At 45.4% G+C, this 15906-nt stretch overlaps 1 protein-coding gene and 1 pseudogene across 1 annotated transcript in view; both read right to left on the bottom strand.

Annotated features, from left to right (window-relative positions):
• DNASE1L3 (deoxyribonuclease 1 like 3) overlaps positions 1-8997 on the bottom strand; it is a 21815-nt gene extending 12818 nt beyond the window's left edge. The window contains exons 1-4 of the mRNA XM_037137398.2: positions 8430-8997; positions 3514-3602; positions 1345-1431; positions 631-743 (exon numbers count right to left, since the gene is read on the bottom strand). Of these exons, the coding sequence (XP_036993293.2) occupies positions 631-743; positions 1345-1431; positions 3514-3602; positions 8430-8567 (427 nt within the window). The 5' untranslated portion in view covers positions 8568-8997. The remainder of the gene's footprint in view (positions 1-630; positions 744-1344; positions 1432-3513; positions 3603-8429) is intronic.
• Positions 8812-15906, bottom strand: LOC119043363 (calmodulin-1-like; annotated as a pseudogene).

Here is a 15906-nt window from a genome sequence, read left to right as displayed (position 1 = left end):
CACCATTTTGAACCTCAGTTTCCCAAGCTGTAAAGTGGGGATTGGTAATTCCTGATTCCTGTGTTATAGGGTCATTGCAAGGAGTATAGGTGGCTGGCACTACTCAGTAATCAATAATTGTTAGTGGCTAATACAAATACAATTCTTGCTAGAGTTCCAGATTCAATTGTTTGGATTTCCTCTCTACCCCTAGTCTGTAGGAGGAGACTTATATGTAAGTTACTGGAGGGAAAATGAGACCCTGTGTTGGAGGGTTCACCTTTGCTGACCATCACTGGGATCTTTTTAAATGAAGAAATAGCTGTATTTGATTGGGACTGAGGAATTGTGGTAAATAATTTCTATCAGCCTACATCCTCCAAAGACAACAGAATTACCATTGATATTAGAATGTGGGTGCTAGGCCGGGGAGGTTTTCAGTCCGCTTTCTGAGAAGCCGGCCTGGTGCTGTCAAACAAAACCGCATCCTCTACATTCAGGTATTAGAAGTTCCCAATGGTCTTCTCCATCAAGCCTCAGGCCTCCCTAAAGATGCTGCATAAACCCTGGATCGCAGCTCACATGCAGGGCTGCTGCCCATTTCCGGGATCACTGGGAAAACTGTGGGCAATCGGGGTATATGGGGCTCACCAGTGTGGGGTGACTGGAACCAGACCACAAAGGGCTCCCTGGAAAATACATCTGCATCACCAGCCTGATAGTCATGGTAGAGGTAGCTTCTCTTCACAGAAACTAACTTTTCCCTAGAAGAGAAAAAAGGAAGCCCATCCAGCTGAGCTGGCTTTCTCTTTCTTTCAAAAAGCAGTAGTGTAGGTTCCTATGGCCTCATTCACCTCCCAACCCAAGAGCTGGAAGGCATCTTTTGCCTGAGAACTAAGTTCAGTCAACTCTCCTCAAAGGCCAGGACCCTTTGGGAGCCAAAGATCTGAGAAGCACTAGTTAATGTTAAATTGAGGTACCCACAATTTAACATTCACACTTAAAACAAATTACCAGTAGGAAGAAGATAAGAACATGAAGTTCTGGAGTGAGCTGTGCCAGGCAACTCAGGTTTCTATCCCTGGACCAGGACTTGACTATAAAGAATAAAAAAGTCCTGGACCCTTTGACCAGGCAGCCACTGAGTCAACCAACAAATTAGGTGTTAGACAGCTGCTCATGTTTTCCTAAGTGAAGGGTTGATAATTTTCACCAGTCCCAGCTTCAATGGAAATTATTTTGATCAATACTGAGAACTAGTTAGAGGTCAAAATTTGGTTTTGAAGAAAAGGTATGCATTTTGATTCAATTCATAGCTATCATTTATAAGTGAACCATGTTCTAGGAAGCACAGATTATACTTACTTGTAGAGAAAGGCATACTGTTCTTTATATGTCTTTCTTCCAAGCCGAGAGCTAATCACATAGTTGTATGTTGTGCCTCTTGAATTTCTAGAAAACATAATGGTTTGACATTGCATCTTAAAAGAAAAACATTGCCTACTGCAGAGGTTCCCCTCTCTCCAACTGCCTCCCTAGCTCCAATGGCATCCCTAAAAAGGGCTACCACTTTTATGACCTTTTTTAAAAATATATTTTATTGATTATGCTATTACAGTTGTCCCATTTCCCCCCTTCATTTGGGTCTAATAAAAAGGGCCACCAATGATTAGATGTGACATCTGCCAGGATCTTTACAGCCATTATTTCTTGTCCTTAGAAGTGGGCACTATTGTTATCCCATGTTTATCATTTGCAAGTACAAAGCTGGGATTTGAATCCAGATCCTACCTGCCTCCAAATCCATGTTGCTACGTGCCTCATGTTTTGGCCTGTACCTGTGAGATGCTATTGAGACCAGAGATGCTTTGGGCCTGAATTGGTCCCAAACCCCACTCTGGCCCATGGCTGGGCTGCAGCTCACACTTCCTGGTGGAGCATCCTTATGAGGTCACCCTATCCATGCAGCACTCCTAAGCACATCACTCCTGGTAACATTTTTGTTGGACATTCTCTCCCTCTCTGAAACCCCCAGGCATTATCTCACAAGCCCGGAACTATAATTTCAAATCAGCTACTGTTTGTGCTCTGGGGATGCAGCCGTGAAGTCCCACAGACTCTAACCCTCCCCCATCCCTGAGAATCAAACTTTATTCTCAGTGTGTTTGCCAAACCTGCTGATAACTTCACCCTGGGCAGAGCCTGACCTGGTTTTACTCCACCTGCTCACAGAGAAATCTAGGGCATGTCTAAGGCAAAGCATAGTCTCAGGTTCAGCTGGAAAAAGCAGGACTCTTTAGGGGCCAATTTAGATTCCTGGGGCTTTAGCGGCATATTGTAATGCAGATGGGCCACTGGGTCCCAAGAGTGTGGACCATGGATTCCTCTGGGCTTCCAGTTTGGGAAGGCTGGCCCTTCTCTAATTCTGGCCTGCCAAGTCCTGGTTTGGCAAACTGTTAGCAATAACTTAGCTGTGAAATGATAAGCCCCCCCCCCCCCCCCCCCCCCCCCCGGGCTAATGGCAGATAAAGGGACAAAGAGGCATGGCTCTGCCCTTGGTCCATAGGACAGTCTGGGGAGGTTTGCAAAAACTGAGACCACTGGAGGTGGGAAGACTCATTCCAGACTTTGGGGGGAGATGCCTGAGACACCTGGCCTCTCAGTCCCCCATAGCTCCGAGAACTGCCCGGAGCACTCTCAGGACAACCGAGGGGGCTCAGAATAGAGTGCTGGCTGTGGAGTCAGATGTGATCATTCTTTGAGAAAGAAATGAATCATAAATATAACTCAATGTCATTTAAAACTATTTGAGGTCATTATTTTTTATAATTTTTAACTTGTAAAATCATTCGGACTTTTGTAAAGTATTCAAATCATACAGAAGCGTATAAATAATAAAAAGGAAATGTTCCTCATGCCTTCACTGACATCCTACACAACAATCCTCCAATTATAGCCCCTCAGCCCCTCAAAGTAACCACTACTAACGGTTTGGAGCATGTCCTTCCAGTCCTTCTTCTATGACCCTCTGAACTCGAACATACTCATTCCTTTATAACGTGATGTGATCACTAAAATGGATTACTCTACCTACAATCCCGAACATTTGTTTTCAGTTGCAGCCATCTGTCCAAGCTGGACCATTTAGGTTCAACCTGTTCTGTAGTAAACATGATGTACAATGGCTGCGTAATACTCCAGCCTGTGGGCATAGCCTAATTTCCCACTGGCACTCAGTCTTTCTTTATAACAGTACTTTTCCCCTCAGCCTTTTGTCTGTTTCTTTCATTTCTCTCTCTGTCCTGGCTCCTCACCTGTTTCCCTTATTTTGCTTTATTATATTAAAGCTAGCTGGTGGAAGAGTTGTCAGGACCGTGGCTAATGGAGTTGGAAGCCCCGGTAGTGTTGGCCATGCGAACTGGTGGTTGGTCAGGGTGAGTGCCTCCTTTCACACTAAGTTCAGTTCCCTGGGGCTTTTCAGGTATCCTTGACCTTGACTTTGAACCCACACAGGGTAGGGGAGCTCGTCTTTACCCATTCAGCTTCTCCATCAGCCTGGGACAGATCATGTTGGAGCTGTCCTTGATTTCCATCACAAGGATGATGTCACAGCGTTTGATGACCTGCAGAGAAAGAATTCCCAGGTGTCTGGGGGCATTTACTACAAATAACAAAAAAAAACCTTTCTTGGGGCACTTACTGTTTTTTAACTATCAAATTGGGTGCTTAGCTAAACTAATTAAATTCTTGCCTAAAATAAGTGAAGGATTCCACGAGGTAGATACTATTACTATGTCCATTTTAAAGACAAAGAGCCTGAGGCTCTGGAATGTGGGTGAATTATCCAAAGTCACCCCATTAGCAAATGGCCGGGGCAGAATGTGAACCTATGCAATCCAAATCCAGAGCCCACAATCACACTCAGAACTTCCCACCTCTTGGTTTTGCTGGAATATGTATCATCATCATCATCATCGACAATAATAAATATTTATTAAGCCCTTAGTAAATGAAAAGTACCAGGCTGGATACTGAGGCATAATTACCATGATAATAATTATAAGAGCTGACATTTACTGTAAGCCTCACCAACCCTATGAGATGACTATGATTACTAGCCTATTCGGCACAGGAGAAAAGCTGTGTCAGAGTGACTGAGTGACTAGCTGAAAGGCACACAGCCAGTACAGGTGGTAGAGTCAGGATTTGAACTCAGGTCTGTGTGACTATAAAGTCCACCATGCTAAACTTTTAAAATACAACCCCTGCCCTGAAAGCTCATAGTCCAATGAGAGAAACAAGTGGAAACAACTAGCTACAATGAGAGGGAACTGAAATTTCTGCTAAACAAAGTCACAGCTATAGTAATGTTGAGGCATAATTAACGACTTCTGCCCGTACGTCAGGGAAAGCTCCAAGGAGGGGAGGGCACTCGAAGGCTCTGAAAGGTGGGAAGGAGCTCAGTGGGTAAAGAATTCAGGAGAAGCTCCTTTTCCATATTTATATATATATACATACATACACAAAATTGGCATCACCAAAATGAGTTGCCCATTGGTTCCAGGTATGGACTTGGAGTCAAATGGCCTTGGATTCATGTCTTGACTCTATCAACTCACCAGTGGTGTGACCTTGAGCAAGTCACTCAAGCTCCCTGAACTGCTAGATTCTTTATCTGTAAACTGAGATGATTGCCCCTCATGGGGATTAAATGACATAACAGATATAAAATCCTCAGCCCAGTCCACGGCACAGAGCAGACTGCTCAGCAAACAATGGCAATATGTATCGCACAATTCTTGTCTTGCCTTTTTAACCTGATATTACATTGTGTTTCCCCCACAGTCATTAAATATCCAGTTTTCAAATTCATTCATGACGCCTTGTTTTCTGCCCCAATTTCAGGCCGAAGGGCAGGGAAAAAATGTTTCCCTGGCTTCACTGCCCTAGGAGGAGGACCCAAGGAGGAGGGCCCCCAAGGACCCTTCCAGATCTGAAACTCAGTGAGATTTTCCTGACTCTGTTCACAGGGGGGAGGTGATTAGGTGCACTGCATGGCTAGGTGTGGGAGAATCCCAACAGGGGATATTGTGAGTGAACCTGGGGAGAGGGGAAGGGCCGGTCTAGAGAAGTCTAGAAAAATCTGGGGCAGAGAGCAGTCTATGGAAGCCTCTTTCAGCCTCTAAGCGGGAAGCAGCACAGCATGGTGGGGAAGAGTCCAGAAAGGGTCAGTCAGACTTCCTTTATGACCCTCATTCTTTCCCACACTTGCTCCATGACCTTGGGCAATTTACTTCATGTCTTCATGTTGCCTCATCTCTAAAATGGGCCTGCTAATCTAAGGGGTTGTCAGGCTGAACTTGGATACAGCATATTAAAGGCACTCCAACAATAGCACTCCAAATTAAGTTATCGTGTGCTGTAAACTCTGCAAAAAGGCGGACAGTGCCTCCCACATCCACTGTCTCACTGCCAGGGCCTTGGGGCATCCAGCGCATGGCCTGCCGTCAAAGAGCAGTGGTTGGATGAACAAGCTCTGCTCTTCAGGACGCAAACTGAAAAAGTCACAGACAGAAGGAACATCTCCCAGGTGGGACTCGGCATCTGTAGAATTGCCGTTGGTGCTTCCAGCAAACCCAAGATGGAGAAGGCAGGCCTCCCTCACTCCCCAACCTCCCCAACGAAGGCACGATGATGTCGGGCTCACCTCTGATGTGATAAACCCACTAGGAAAGAGTGGAAAAGGCATTTCCACTTGCATGGTTGAGTACACAGTTGGATGCTATGGAAGCCTGAATAAGTCACTTCACCATTCTGGGTGTCAGTCTTCTCAGTTATAAAGTGAGGGCAATGCCGCCTGCGTCATAGTATTAGATAAGTGTGTAAAGTTCCTGGCCTATAGTAGGTGCTCAGACAAGGCACCCTGTAAGTACTGCCACCCTGAGTGCCTGGGGTTTGCGTTTCACTGGAAGTGCCCTGGGTGGCTCTGTTTTCTGATGGCCTCTGTTTACAGGGTGGTTTTTGCGATGATGGGGAAGGTCAGAGGCTTCAGACATACTCGCTGTTGGTGCGATGGGCTCTCAGCCCTCCAGAACCCAGTGGGTTAAGGAAGGGGCCAGTGGTGTGCCCCCCACAATGGGGTCACCAAGGAACACAGTGTCAGCCTCCTAAGGCTATGGTGACACTTCCCGGGTGGAAGGAGTGAGGAAGGTGAGAGGAATTCAGCAGGAACCCAGGCTTCATGCACCTTTGTGTGAGGAAGTGGGGAAAAGAGTTTCCTCACGTATCAGAGTTTCCAGCTGAGCCAGGGAGTCACAGTTCTCACAGGCTTGGCATAGCTGTCTTGGCTAAAAAATAACATCCGGAAGGCCTTGGGTACCATCCCAAGGCAGGTCTGAAAGGACCGTCTCAGGAGGAAGGGAACATGCCAGTTCTTGCTCTAATCCATTTTGCCTAATAACAGCAGTGGCAGCTCTGTGTTAGTGACTGCCTGCCCTGTTGCCTTATTCACCTTGACTTTATCCAGCCAACTGGTGGTACCGGTTGTGTAAATCCATGTTAATGAGAGGCCCCAGAGGCTCAGGGAGCAGAAGGGGCTTCTCAAGCTCATTGACCTGGTTGCCAGGCGGGATCTGAACCCAGGCTCCTGGCATTTCCACTGTACCACGGTGACTCCCGGCTTTTCTAAGAAAGTAACACCCAGTCAGAGTCCTGGGAAAGGTTTCAGCGACCAGCGTCAAAAATACATTAACCTGTAGGGCAGCAATTTCAACCTTCTTCATCTCATGGCACAGATAAAATAATTACTAAAATTCTAAAACATACCAAAAATTTTTTTTTGCTGATCTGACAAAAAAGTAGGTATAATTTTGATCCATTCATACCAGATGGCTATTGTATTGGCTGTTTTTTTAAAAATCAGATAATCTAAGCCCTGGCTGGTATAGCTCAGTGGATTGAGCACAGGACTGCGAACCAGAGGATCGAGGTTCAATTCCCAGTCAGGGCACATGCCTGGGTTGCAGGCCAGTTCCCTGCAGGCCAGTTCCCGGCAGGGGATGCACTAGAGGCAACCACACATTGATGTTTCTCTCCCTCTCTCCTTCCCCTCTGAAGATTAAAAAAAAACAAAAAAACCTTTAAAAAAAATCTGATAATCTAAGGGGAAAGAGGCCAGTGCCCCTGACTAAATTGTCAGGTATTGCATGTTGTAAACATTTGTGCAGCAGCCCTGACCAGCCTTGCTCAGTGGGTGGGGTGTCGTCCCACAAAGCAGAAGGTCACCAGTTCGATTCCTGGTCAGGGCATATGCCAGGTCCTCAGGAGGTGCATATCGATATTTCTCTCCCTCTCTGTCTCCCTCCCTCCCTCTCTGTCTAAAATAAACAAACAAAATCTTTAAAAAACAAATAAAAGTTCTTGCAGCCCACTCGTGGAAAATCCCTGCTGTAGGATAAAGAGTGTGGACAGAGTTCCCAGGTACTGGTTATATTATCCAAAGTATCCGAATGGAGAAAATGACAGGGAAAGGTTGCTGGGTGGGGGAAGGGAAGGCGGAGGAGAGGAAGAAGGGGGTGGGGAGAGAAAAAAGGAAGAAAGAGAAAAATGAAGGAAGGAAAGAAAATAAGAGAGAGAGAGAGAGAAGGGAGGAAAGAAGGAAGGCAAGCGGGAAGGAGGAAAGGAAGGAGAGAAGCAAGCAAAAATCTGCACTGCACTGGAGGTTAGGAGACCAGGCTGAGCGGGCATCCCACCCACCCACCCACATGCTGTACAACAAACGTTACTTCACCTTTCAAGGCTCGTCGTCTCTACGTGGGGATTAGTATCCTCTTTCCTGAGGGTTATTAAATGAAATCTTGTATTTATGGTGCCTTACATAGATTCAATAAGCGGTAATAAGAATTATAATAGGCTCTGGCCGGCGTGGCTCAGTTGGTTGGAGTGTCGTCTCATGAACCGAAAGGTCAGGGGTTTTTCAATTACAGCACATGCCCAGGTTGCAGGCTCGGTCCCTGGCTGAGGCGTGTATGAGGGCAACGGACTGATGTTTCTCTCCCTCTGTCTCCTTTCCTCTCTCTCTAAAATCAATGAGCATGCTCTCAGGTGAGGATAAAAAAACCCAAATTATACTAGTAGCCAGTGCTTACCTGAGCTTACTGTGAGCCAGGTACCACAATATTTTACCAGTTTTACATATATCAGCTCATGTGTGCCTTGAAATAGCCCTACAAGGAGGTACTGTTATTGTCCCCATTTTAAGATGATGACAGAGAGGTGAAATGGCTATTATAATTATTGCTATCCTAATTGTTACAAAATTCCAAGCCAACTGCTACCTTCACCCAAGGCACTAACTTTAGGTCAGTTCCTCCTGAGGCTCTTCAGGTGTGAAAGCAGAGGAGAGGGTGCGAGGGGTGTGCATTGATCCTTTGGAGAGGGGAAGGGCTCACCTTCACAATGACGTCCATGACCTTCTGGTTGTCCATCTTGGTTTCCCCAAAGGACCTCACGTTGAAGGAGCAGATCCTGAGGGCCAGGGTGCTGTTGATGGAGAAGAGGAGGAGCAGGGTGGCCAGCAGTTGAGACATCCTGGCGCCACTCCCGGGCTCGGTGCACAGTGTACTGCACAGTGAGGACAGCACTGTGTGCAGTGCAGGCTCCCGGCCACCTCCTCAGGTCACTTCCTCAAGCTCGGCTGACTTATATATTAGGCCCTCAGATAACAGGAATTACTGGATTCCCTGCCACTGCTTTCACTTCTCTGAGGAACTGAAGATCATGGGTTTCATTCCTTAAGGAAATGGGCCGGACTTTTAGGAGCCCCCGTTTCTGTCACTCGGATGAGGAAATTGGCCTGCCTAATTTAGGCACCGCGTCCCCTACGAAGTCGTTCCTATCCCAGTCAGGAGCCAGCTGTGACATCAGGTCATCTCTTCTGTGGTCGTAAAAGGCGATGTACCTTTTCCTGAAAACTGGTGCACTTGCAAGTGGTCCCAAAGGGCATCTGGGGTGGTGGAACCTTCTTTGAAGTGGAGGGGCGGACAGTGAGGCTGGGACAGTGGGAAATCCTGCTGTTTTCTGCCATCACCGGGATTTGGCAGCCAGCTGCTCCTTGACACACCCAGGCTCTGATTTTGTAACCACCCTGATGGGCGTAATTAAGGTCAAGTCTAATTTGAAGGACATGATTTTTTAAGGCCATTTTGCTGTATATGACTTAACACACCAAACCCTAGCAGTGTGTTGCCAGGGAGAGCAAGTGCTGGTCTGCTAGAGTAGGTCAAGGAAACATCACTGGAATTCAAGGATAAAGGGCCAGTTAAAGCCCCTGGAGGGATCCATGATTCCACTGAGTATTATTTTAATGTTCGTGAGAGTCCTACGGGCTGGAGAAAGAAAAGTTTTGAAGGAATTGTAGGATTTTAGCCCAAGTAAACTTTTAGCCCAGATGACTTTTAGAGATCTGGGCAGGAAGTTATGAAGATCAGAAAAGCAAAAAAAAAAAAAAAGTTCAATTGAGTTATAAATCCAGGTAGGATTTGCAGACTTTGGCAAAGAAAATTCTTCTGTGAAGAAAGTACTGGTGGGTGGAGGGTACCATGAAGGTAAATACATGGTAATGGAAAAAAGTATAATAAAAATAAACAATTAAAAAATAAAATACAATCTTGACTCAGACAAAGGAACAAAAAGGGGGTAGATAATGAGCACAACCCGAAACCAGTGTGAAGGCCACTGGACCGCCTCCTCCGGAAGTCATGGGCGAATGGCCGTGGCCCCGGGAGCGCAGGTGTACTGCCAACGTACACCCAGCCAGCATCCTGAGCAAAATCTCTGACCGAGTACGCCCAGGCCTTCCAAGGGGACAACCCCAGTGAGGACACGGAAGGAAATAATGGCTCCTGAGCTCCTGGTGAGGTGGGTCTCCCGCCGCCTTCAGCCCAGGCGACGGCCAGGCCGAGTCTCCGGCGAGGGCAGCTCTGGTCAGTGGGGCGACGGCTCTCTCCCTCCGTGAACGGCGACTTTCAACCAGAGAAAAAGTTAAACGAGGCACACGTTGTTTGTATCTTTAATAAGGATTTGTACATATGTGGTATTTCCTAAGCTTGTAACATATAAGAGAGTTTGACCTAATAAGTCAAAAATCTTGTAATGCCAGCATAAAACATGCTGTCGAGGGGGTTCCATCCATTTAGATTTGTGAACTTTACTTGAAATCTAAATTTATGTACAGTTCCGGAACGCTTGTAAAAAGTTTGGGTTAATATTGTTTTATACGTTTATTAGTTGGAATTATTTAGAATTAGAATTATTTAATATTTAAAAGGGTAGCTTTTTTGTTAGTTTAGACAGTTAAAAGAACTTTACAAGGAAATAGGGTACAATTTAAACTTTAAAAAAAAAGTTTAAAATTTTTGTAAGTGGGTCCACAACCTCTTAAAAGTAATTATTTAAGTTTGCTAGATGTAAGATTACCAGATTTAACAAATAAAAATACAGAGCACTAGGTACATTTGACTTTTAGATCATTAGAATTTAATTGGGCATCTTATATTTTATCTGGCAATCCTAGCTGTACTTATAAAAAGAATAAACTGAATTTAAAAGCATGATATTTTGTAAGGCAATAACAACCCTGTTGGGGTCATGGGGAAGGTTTTATTTTAGTTCCCAGCATCCAAGAGAAGCTAACCTATAAAACAAGAGAGCAAACTGATCTGTTTTTGAATTATTAACTTCGATAAGTTAAATGTAATTTGAAAAATAAACCTCTGAAGAGTGGTTTATGCATATAAAAACTGCCCTTGAGGACTTAAAAAAAAAAATCACATGAACAGACTGAACAGATTGGCCCCGTTCTGTAATTAGCACATGCGTTACATGGAATTGGACTAAAAAAAAAAAAAAAGTGGCTGGATTCTGGTAGAAAAATTCTAAGAGTCAAATTTAACTAAATCCAAGTAGGAGCAGGGGCCTGGAAGAGGAGGGCATTTCTGTATTTCATCTCATGAAGTCCTCCCTCAAGCCCTTACTGTGTGGTGCCTCCATTTTACAGATAAGCAAACTGAGGTTCATGCCCAAGGACGCCCAGCTAACATGTGGCAGGGCTGGGATTCCAGCCCAGTCACTGTGACTGCAGACCAGCCTTCTCCGCACCAAACCACGCAAGCCTTAATAAGGGACTCTACGGGCGGGAGCGGGGAGGAGTCGAAGGAAGACCTCCAAGTTTTACTGTACATGCTGTGGTATTTGATTATTAAAAAAAAAAAACAAAAAACCCTGTACTTGTTTAGTGATTTTAAAGAAATAAGAAGTGCTAAAAGGTTTGTATTTTTTTAAGCAGGTTAAACAATGTCCATGCCAACGTGTTTTTGTGTGCAGCTGAGCCATGGGCAGCTCTCATCCAGTTCCAGGAATCATTGAAAATTGGGCCGTGCTGGCCAGCCCAGGAAAGCCGAGCCCTCCCTCATCCTTCCGCTGGGCTCTGGTGTTGAGAACTGAAGTCTCTGAGACAGTGGCCTGCAGACACCTGGAGCCCGGAGCCCGGAAGGAAAGGCAGCCCCTGGCCTGATCTGCACGGAACAGTCTGAAGTGCCCTTTCTTCTACCACCTACTGGCTATGGCTGGCGTTTCCTGGGGCACACACTTCCCAACACTAGTCTGCAGGATGCTCCTGAAAAAAGGATTGACAAACATCACTCTTGTTTGGAGATTTATAATCCACATTAAAACATTAAATGCTTTGAAAAGTCCTGTAATTAAAAAGCTGCTAAAATGTGTTGAAACAGGGTATCCTGAATTTATTGCCAGTAGAACGCTTTTCTTCATGTAATCCCATTTAATATCTTGAAAAATGTCTACTTCAGAAATTACAAGACTGAGCAAAAACAGTCAGATCCCTTCCAAGCCGTAAGCTCAAGTTCTTGTCAGTAAGTCCCCATCAAAGAGTCCCATGTGCGTCATGTGAATGGACAGAAATGCTGATCAGGAGTTCAGACACACGGCCCTGAACATCACTGGCAGCCATGGCCCTCTGTCATGGGCCCCCGTGGGAAAGGAGTCGGTGGAGGCCAGCACACTGGGATTCAGAACACCTTGGAATTTGAGGAAGGCAAGATACAGATTCCAGGGGGAATGAAAGTGCCACAAGCTGAGTCATCCAAAAGCAGCAACAGGAAACAAGAAGCCCATTGGAAAGTCCCCTCGTGGCCCTAATAGGTGTTTCCAGTGAGCGAAGCTACTCTTTGTCCAACAAGGAATGAGCCCTAGCAATAATCTTGTCATGTATGTCAGTTGCCTCACTCATCACATTTCACAACCAACTTGGGGTCAGGGAAGGTGCATTACGTAAGGTTGTGTAATTGAGACTGACTTCAGTTATGGGCTTTGACTTCATGCAGCATCTTCCACATAGGCCCGTGCCTGGATCTCAAGCGGGTCACTTTCTGAAGGACAGGCCTTGTTTGTATCGATACTCTGATTAGAACCCTTCAAAGGATCTTTATTTGACATGAAGGCCAAACTCCTCACGTGGCCTTTGCCTACCCATCTCTTCGAGGCCACATTGCTCTACTCTCCACTTCCTCCCCCACTGGGGTCCTCTCACACTGCCTACTTTTCAGTTTCCACCCCAGGGCCTTTGCACAGCTGTTTCTTCCACCTGCAGTTCTGTTGTATGCTCCCGCCTCCAGGTCTCAGCTGAAATGCTATTCTCAGAGAAACCTTGCCGCTGCCCTCAGCCCACCAGGCTCTTCCCTGTTATGTCTGTCATGGTGCCTAGTTCCTCTGTTTTGTGGCGGTCACAATGCATTATTACCTATGAGCTTGTGTGTTGTCTGGTGTGCGTCTCCCTCCCAGACAGCTCTGTGGGGCAGGGACACCTATGTGTGTGCACACTGCTTGGGACAGGTCTGGCAGATAGCAGGTGCTCAATAAATCACTGTTGAATTCCTAAGACGATGCTTTGGTTGACTCCAGAGCCCAGCTTCTCAACCACCCTGCAGGAGCGCTGAGCCAGTGGAATTCGGGTCCCTGGATAACCTAAGAAAACCCCAGGCTGCTGAGACAAAAGAAGTAACAACCACTACACAACATCTGCCTTTTGTGAAACACTGATTGCTAAGTTCCCACATAACTTCCTGACTCAGGAGCACAGAATGGAGCAGGCTTCTCAGCCTCGGCACTGACATTTTGGGCCAGCTATTCTGTTGTGGGCTGTCCTGTTCATTGCAGGATGTTTAGCAGCATCCCTGGCCTCTAACCACTAGATGTCACTGCACCCCCCCAGTTGCGACAACAAAAAATGTGTACAGACAATGACAAATGTCCCCAAGGGGTGGAAAGACCACCCCCTGTTGAAAATGCTGGTGCGGAGGGAGGTTAAAGTACACACACTTCCACTTACTGACTAGCTGATCAACCATGGACAAGTAACTAAACCCCTCTGTGTCCATTTCTTTACCTTCAGAAATGAGGATAAGACTAGCTCTTACATGATAGAGCTGTGACAGTTTACTGGGTTTATAACTAAAGGGCAGATTCAACAGAGTGTCTGGCTCTTACAGCTTCTCAGTCAGGGTGATGTTCTGTCTTTAGAATAAACTGTGTACAGAATAGGTGGCTAGCTCCATAGCTCCTTTTTACAAATGAGAAAATTGAAACAGAGGTAAAGAAGTCAGGCCCCAGCTGCTGACTATGGAGTGATATCCAAGGCAGGAATTCGGTTTCTCAGGATTGATTCCTTTGCCAGAGCTTTTTAAATAGGTACAAAATGACCCATTCACTCCAGACCTTGTCCGGCCTACCGCAAACTCTGCACTGGTTTAGCTCTTCCAGGGTGAACTAGGGTGGGGTGATACTCTGGCTCTAGTGCAGAGTTTAAGGAGTAACAAACAACTCAGTAATCAGATAAATAATATTTTAATGCAGAAATATTCATTATGAACAAAGTATAAAAATCTTAAATAAAGTCAGGACCCTACCCTGAACTTTCATGACCCTGTCTCATTCACCTCACCTCAATCCTGCCCCTGGGACCTGCAGCTCTGTGGCACCATTCTGGGCACTCTTGGAGTGGAACACCTGTTGGTCAAAGGGTGACTCCAGAGAAAACAGCGCCTTCTTCTGGCTGGTACTGAGCACTGTTCCTCTCCTAGGGAGCCAAGTTCTTTGCCCCTTAAGACAGTATCTCAGGGCTAGAACAGACTCCTTGGACACCACAATGTTTTTCACCCTGACCTCTTCATGAGACATCTAGGTTAAGAGTTTGCAAGCCTGTCAAATGATACTATTGAAGCTACAGGTTCGCCTTTTCCCCCTGGCCCAGCATTGCACTTGGGCCATTGCCTTTCTGTCCTTTCCACCTGTGAAAACATGCCCAATGACTTGTCCTTGCCTCTCTGGCATATTCTAAAGCTTCCCTTTACTATTAAGTAGGCCTTTGAAACAGGACCAAGATGGGGAGGGCTTCTCACAGCTGCTGATCAGAGGGCCTTGAGCAGGGAGCTGGCTGGCGCCTCACTGCAGTGTCTTATTCTCCTTTTAAAGCTCTAGTAGTTTCTCAGCTTCATCTTATTTATGCTTTGTTTTCTGTTTTGCAATGATTTCAAATGTGCATAAAAGTTGCTAATATAGCCCCAAACTCTTGTATACTCTTTACCCAGATTCATCAAAGAATATTTAGCCACATTTGCTTTTTCACTAGTTTTCTCCATATAAGGATTTATTTTCTGAAATGTTAAAGAGTTAGTTGGAGACATTCTGACTCTTTGTTCCTAAACACTTAAGGGTGATTTCTTAAGGACAAGTACATTTTCTTATATAACAACAGGACCATATCAAAAGCAGAAGGTTTATACGAATCATAAGATTTTTGGGGGAGGAGGTACAATTTTTTAAATTGCAAAACAAATGTACAACTTGGAATGGGTTTAAGGCAAATTGTGCCATAAGCAGATTTTCTTTAAGTGGCTAAACAAAGTTTAAAAAGCAATTAACAATAAAAGAAAATATTTCTGGTACAGGACCAGCAGTACAAAAAATAGTGTGTACGAGTACCTGGACAATACACCTGTCTTGCAATAGTGCAACTTTTAAGTACACGTTGTTGACTGTCTTACATGCAGAGTTGCAGCCCCACCATTCAGTAACAACATGCTGACAGTTCCTAAAGAAAACTGCTTTAAAAAGGCACAATCCAGACATTCCCTCATTGGACCAAGCTCACCTAAGTTCACATGTGCAGAGGGGCTTAGATATATCCAGTGTAAGCCACATGCAACATGTTACCTGATTTTCTAAAATAAGGTTTCAGGACAATGACAATAAGGGAAGAAAGTATGGAGGAATGAAGTCCTAATGACTATATAAATGCATATTTTTGACAGTAGGAGAAACATTTTACAGATAAGTTACAAAGAAAGGGCACATAAACAATTTTGTACAAGAAATGCAGCAAACTCTGTACAATGTCTTCTCTTTGTGGTCATCATTTGCACAAACTCATTGTAGTTTCCTTGACCACCACCATCAACATCTGTTTCCCTGATCATTTCATCAACCTCTTCACCTGTTAACTTCTCTCCGAGGTCTGTCATCACGTGGCGAAGCTCTGCCGCCCTGATATAGCCATTGCGGTCCTCACCAAACACATGGAACGCTTCTCTAGTTTCTTCTGCACTGCCTGCGTCTTTCATACATAGTTCTTGCCATCATTGCCAGAAATTCCAGGAAGTCAACGGTCCCATTACCATCAGCATCTACTTCACTAATCATGTCCTGTAACTCTGCTTCTGTGGAATTCTGCCCAAGAGACCTCAGTACAGCTCCCAATTTCATCGTTGTAATAGTTCCACCACTGTCCTTGTCAAACAGGGAAAGAGCTCCTTTGAGTGCTGCAGTCTGCTGTTCAGTCAGCTGGTCAACCAT

Source organism: Artibeus jamaicensis, unplaced genomic scaffold (genome assembly GCF_021234435.1).
Source record: "Artibeus jamaicensis isolate MK-2021 breed Jamaican fruit bat unplaced genomic scaffold, CSHL_Jam_final contig_519, whole genome shotgun sequence".
NCBI lineage: Eukaryota > Metazoa > Chordata > Mammalia > Chiroptera > Phyllostomidae > Artibeus > Artibeus jamaicensis.
Note: the sequence above shows the minus strand (reverse complement) of the source record. Positions and strands in the feature narration are given on the sequence as shown.